This window comes from Odontomachus brunneus, unplaced genomic scaffold, assembly GCF_010583005.1.
Source record: "Odontomachus brunneus isolate Ranch 3 - 2012 unplaced genomic scaffold, Obru_v1 Obru_scaffold_265, whole genome shotgun sequence".
NCBI lineage: Eukaryota > Metazoa > Arthropoda > Insecta > Hymenoptera > Formicidae > Odontomachus > Odontomachus brunneus.
Genome location: NW_022639715.1, coordinates 153,457 through 159,987, shown reverse-complemented (window position 1 = coordinate 159,987; position 6,531 = coordinate 153,457). Strand labels below are relative to the sequence as shown.

Genomic DNA, 6,531 nt, shown 5'->3' with positions numbered 1-6,531 from the left:
TATATATATATATATATATATATATATATATATATATATATATATATACACACACACACACACACACACACACACAAACAAGACTTTTCAACCTAAAATATATTTAGATTGATAAAAGTATTCTGAAAATCTGAAGGACAAATTGTGAGTTGCGCACAATTTAATTATGCATATAAATTATTACAATATTTTTCATTATTGAGCTTTAATCTTTTTGCATTTCTTTCACAATTAAATAAGACTTTAAGTATATAATTAGCATTAACTCAATGAATTTTTGACATAATTAAAAGTTATTCTTCACTACCTAAAAGTTGAATTTTTAGCAAAGTTTAAATAATTATATTTTATTGAAAACATAATAGTTCAAAGTGTGCGATGGTTTGTGCATGTAGCTTGAACCTTTATCTTTAAAACTTTAAAGTTAAGGTAGAAGTTGATAGGACTATTTGTTTAAAAGTTATAATGATTTTTATAAATGGGACATATATATTCCAAAGGCACGAAAGGTTTAAAGAAAAAAGTGGTACGTCGAGGTAACTATTATATATCGATTGATTTTGAATACGATAACCAGACGCAATTCAGATCGCGCAACTAATAATGATTAAACTTCATAATTATTGATTCTTTTTTAGACGTCATGAGAAACTATTTTTTCTCCTCTTCTCAAAAGATATGGCAATAGTTTGCGCAATTTTTCATCATTTGCTTATAAAATATGATAGCGCAATAGCGCACCTGTCAATGTGACAGGTTTTACATTAAGTTCATTTGTTACTCATTTATTCACACATGTAGCTCATTTGTTCAAAGCCTTCACGAGTAGCAGTTTTAATTCAAATTCAAAACAAAGCAAAGCATTTTCAATTTCACACTTAATCATTTTCTCTGTTGCTCTTGACACATCTAACTATAAAAATAAACATAATAATTTTAAAATAAGTTTACAAATACATGTAACTGTATTAAAAATCAAATTAAATGTTATTTTTATTGTAATTTATTGTAATCTAAATCTATTTTGTGAATATAATATCCCTTTTCTATCAAAATACCAGACAATATGTATTATACACACAAATTTGTCCATTTTGGAATAAATTTAAATCTTCTGTCTCCAAAAAGGACAAATTAACACTATTTTACACACATTTGCGACATACCGTGAATCGTTTACCTTTATTCACATTTCATTTTATCCTCATCTTACTTTCATTTATACTTTTTGCCAGTGAAACCGATAAGTTAAGAAAATAAATAAATAAATAAAGACTATAATCTCAAATTATGATCTTTATAATCCGAATCTTATTGTACTTTATCTTACATAAACATTAATTATTTTTATTCTGATAATTTATTTATAAAATTCATTGTTATTTAATTAACAAGATTAACTCTTTTAATATTATATATATATATATATATATATATATATATATATATATATATATATTAATAATAGTATTAAATTTGGTAAATTATTTATTATTTAATATGTAAATTATATATATAACATAAAATATGTATTTACAAAAAAATATCTTTATAAAAAAATGTTATTCTCTAATATCTAAAAATCCATGCTAAATAATTAAAAATTTAAATTTAAACAATATTATCAGCCTATATGTAAACTGTATTATAAATTAGAGTAATAATTGAAATATAAAAATTTTGCAAACTATATAATTTATATAGACTAGATGCAACTATAGATTCATCCACGTAATTCACGTAAATTATATAGATTCGACGTGTATACAATAGGTCTATTTTAGTCAGTATTTTCTGCTGTCTCTACTGTCAGTATTTTCCGCTGTTTAAAGTTAATCGACGATATACAACCTATTCCTATATTTATTTTCTATTTTAGTCGGTATTTTCTGCTGTTTCTGCTGTCAGTATTTTCCGCTGTTTGAAGTTAATCGACAATATACAACCTATTCCTATATTTATTTTCTAACATTTTATTTATAATATCGATTAAAATAGAAATAGAAACGTTTTAAAGTGAAGTTGATTGTATTTTTCTTGTACATTAGGATACAAAATATAAACGAGTAATATTTACAGTTTGACAATTATCGTCTTCTTTTTAGACGATCTTATAGTTATTTATTTAAATTAAGTGAATAATATTTTAGTAAATAGATTTATTAGAAATAAAAAAATTATATCTGTGTATATCATATAAAAACAATTCACGTATAATAACTAATTGTAAAACACATATTATCCAAATCAATAAAACAAGAATTCAACTTAAAATTCATAATAAATTTAATATTTTTTCATTTGATGTGTTTTTCAAAATATCATAAAAATTTAATATCATGTCGATAAAAAAGAACAAAAAAATAGGACAAAAAACAAGGACTATACAATATTAAATATTAAATGTGAAAACAGAATTCTTCGCAAAACCAATTCAATTTCAAAACATTCAAATTATTCATGTATCAATGCTTCGAACATATCTACTAATCCAATCGAGAAACTTTAGGATTTCTCTATCTTAACAAGCCAACGAAAAAAGACAAACGTGATTCACCTTTATGCAGTGGCGTAGGATGAAGGGGCGATGCATTGACGACGATTGTTGGAATCCAAACAGGTAATAACAACAATAACAACAGTAGCAGCAGCGATGGCGACAGCACAAAGAAAATCGAACACACTGTGGCGGGCCGTCGACTCTTGTCTTTCACTGCCGTTGTTGCCACGGGACGCATCGCGGGCCCGTGGACCCCGTAGTACCTCGTGTATTTCTCTTGTTCTTTCACTGTTAGCTCCTTCGTCTTCTTTTCCTCCTCGTCTTCTTCTTCGTCTTCTTCTTCCTCCCCCTCCTCACCCACAGATAAGACAACGCGCATGGGCCCGATATTCTATACCCCGGCAACAACTAATGGTGACGCTATCTGCTTTTCGTCGAGAAGTCGATCATCGTACTTTGCCAGTTACATACCAAGATCATTTCTCCGTATTTCTCCGATCGTTCTCCTTTACCTGCTTGTCCTCTTATGTACTACCACTTTGCCATCTTTTCCTCACCATCTACTCCTCACAAATCGTAGGTCGCTCAACCTTTCGACCCGTCTCTTTCCTCCACCTCCACTTCCAGCATTACCACCGCCGTCTTCCCCACCTTTTCCTCTTCTTCTCTCTCGATGTCTCGTACCGCTTTCAGCCTTCCTTTTTTCCTCCTCTTTTTCAACGAGTTCCACCTCGCGTCACCTGCAACGGCGGATCGACTCCTCTTCTTCGTGGTCGTCGTTGTCGTTGTTGTTATTGTCGTCGTTGTCGTCCCTCCTTGACGTTCTCCACCTGCAGTCGCAGATAAAGTTGCTTTCCTACAGCTGACCAAGCCTGTTGACAAAAAGAAGACACGAATAATTAATCATAAGTATCAAAAACGTGCGAACAAATCAGAACATTATTTTGTTCTCACGTAAAATCAGATTTCGTTAAGTTAAAATGGTAAAGAAACGCGGCCATAAAACAACTTATCGCAAACAAGTTACTTACTCGTTTATAGTAGAAATTGAAATAACGACCACACAAGTGTTTACCTCGTGGTAAATATATAAAGCATAAAAGTATAGAATCCAAGGAGTAAGGAGGATTAGGAGAGTGGGGAAGACAAAGCATCGTCGACTCGCAATCGTGGCCAGAAGATTATTTATGTGAAGATAAATGCGCGCGCGAGATTTGTATAATAAGACGCATTAACACTGATATCGATATATACATCCCGTATATATAACGAGCTACTAACAGCCGTGACGATGGTTACTCGTTATGTTCGTCGTTTGACAGACTCAAATAAGTTCTGTAATTTCTTTACGATACAAAATAAGACGAGATATATATCAGAAAATTCGGAACCATAGTAAATATCGTTAATGTCGATAAAACTATCTGGTACGTTTACATATCCCAGAAATAACAATTTAATACGCTTAATATATATGAAATAAAATGTAATATTATTTAATAAATAAATTTATTTATGGAATGAAAACGTCTGTACATTATACCAAGTAGATGTAATGTACAGACGACCGATATTGAAAACGGTACCAATTCGCTACCGAGAAATAGATATCATATTTTCATTAGTAGTACCCAGTACTGAATCACTATTTAAAAAGGATATTAATTATACTATCCCGTTATCTGAATCGGAATCGGGTGGCTGTATCGAAACGATACTGCGCCCATACTGAAATCGATAAACGGAGTTCTTCGGAGCCTAATATCGAAACGATACTACATTACCGGTAAATTTACAGTATCACGCCCGTAAAAATGTTCCCTTATAATTTATATTAAATAATAACTCAAAAGATCTCGTCGAGTAGATTCATCTTCCCGTAATATAACCTGTAGTGCGATTCTGTAACTCATATTGCAGTTAATTTCGTTATCATTGCGCAGCTTTTTCGTACTGTAAAAAAGCTGCGCAATGATAAGAAGACTGTCGTTAACTGCAATAACGAATTACAGAATCGCACTAGATAATATAAAATGGTCTATTATATTTACATATGTACATTCGGTTATCGACAATGGTTAATCATAAATTTTTTCCGAATAAAGTTGGAGCGCTTCTAGTTGTCATAAATTAAAAAAACACTGCTGACGTGTTCGCTGTTATAATAGCAGTGATATTGGAGATATATGATGATATTGGAGAGTGTGAAAATAAATATGATGAATATAACATTCAAATAATATTATTTTCCATAGCTTAAATTACGAACTTTGTGGACTTTGAAGGTTTAAACACACCCCTTTATTTTGTATATTGCATTATAAACTATTTACAATTAATCATAACAATAATAATATGGGATAATATTAATGTGACAATAATAATGATAACTCAGAAGGAACATGTGGCATAATAAATACTTGCAACACCAAAATAAAATAAAATAAAATGCAACACTAGAAAGAATTAAGATAAAAAATTAAGTACTTTTGTAACTTAAAGAATTAAGATAAATAATTACATACTTTTGTAACTAAATTTCTGCCTAATTACTACAAATTACGAATATTTTTGGAAATTGTAATTGGAGTCGAGATTAAATATAAATACTTTTTAGAATTATAATCAATAATTATTATTTTTCGGAATTTTGTGTAATAAAGTTCAAATTTTAATTTAATTACAATTCAAAAATTACCTACATTTTCTCGATTGCAATTATACTTAAATTCGATTTCAATTATAAGTATAAAAAGTAATTAGTAATTAGATAGGAATTTAATTACAAAGCTGTTTAATTATATATAATCTTGATTCTTTCTTGTGTTGCGCTTTATTTCGGTGTCACAAATATTTTTCGTGTCGTAAATATTTTTCATGGACAATTACACAACTGTGTATCGTTGTCGAGAGAAGAACAGAAGGACCGTGCCACTTGACATGGATACTCACAAAAATTTCCCTAAATGGAGAATACTTGTTTTCTACAATAGCAAACCCAGGTACAAGTTATTGGCGTAGGTCAAATACTTTCCGGACAGATATCGTAAATAATGAATTTCACCCAAAAAAAATTCTATTAAGCAAGGATTTCCTCGAAGCGTCTCCTCTAAGTAAAAAAAACTTATAAGAAGTGTACTCCTCTTTAAGAGGGAAAACTGGTTTACCGGATTCAAAAAATCGATTTTTCAAGAATGGTTTTAATTAACAGTATTACATTTAGAGAAAAACGTATTAAAATTTTAGAGCAAAATTAAAAATACTTGTCGAGAGTTACAGCCTGTAAAATTGTACGCGTCGAAAAAGTAGTCGAGCGCGCAACTGGAGCGCTCGGTGCACTTCGCCTTCTTAGCCTTTGGAAGTGGATGAGGACACGACTGCGTAACATAAACGTAATGCGTAAAAAAAGTAAAAAAACTCGACGGAAGGGGAAAATTAACTGATGCACTTATAGTAAAATTAACTAAGTATTATGGATTAGCCATAAGACGAAATGTGAATTTTGTAGAAGAAATGAAAAAAGCAACACTCGATTATTTAATTTTCACGGATAAGAATCCGAAGCATGAAAACTGCCCGCCCGGTAAGGAAAGCTGATGCAAGTGGCGCAAAGCTGAGGCGATTGGTAAAACACAAGAGTATGAGCATCCTCCTTCACTTAATCTGGAAATTGTAAGGCACATTCTTCTTATATATTGTTGTGCCCTCGGTTACGATAAGCACAACCGGTAATTGGGATCCGGTGCAGACGTGCAAACGTATAGGATAATAAGGGAATCTAATAGTCTTGAAGAGTTTCTTAATAAAATGTATTATTCAATGTAATAGAACTTGTCTTCTTACAATTCCTGATCACGCTCTTATTGCACTTCACATATATACTTTTTAGCTTATCCTACACCGATTAGATTAATGTATCGCGTTATTGTAATGCAGGATACTCGTATTACTCTCGAGTCAGTTGTCTCTCACCTGAGACATGTAACGTGCGCCTCTAGACTGGACAGTACTTTTCTCTCTACTCTCTCTCT

General features: G+C 31.0%; 1 protein-coding gene across 7 annotated transcripts in view; it reads right to left on the bottom strand.

The window, feature by feature from the left end:
* The window catches only part of LOC116853001, a 201,865-nt gene that overhangs the window by 126,727 nt on the left and 68,607 nt on the right, over positions 1-6,531 (bottom strand). For all 7 annotated transcript variants that reach the window (XM_032833847.1, XM_032833848.1, XM_032833850.1 and 4 more), the window contains exon 2: positions 2,558-3,372. In XM_032833847.1, the coding sequence (XP_032689738.1) occupies positions 2,558-2,879 (322 nt within the window). In that variant the 5' untranslated portion in view covers positions 2,880-3,372. The remainder of the gene's footprint in view (positions 1-2,557; positions 3,373-6,531) is intronic.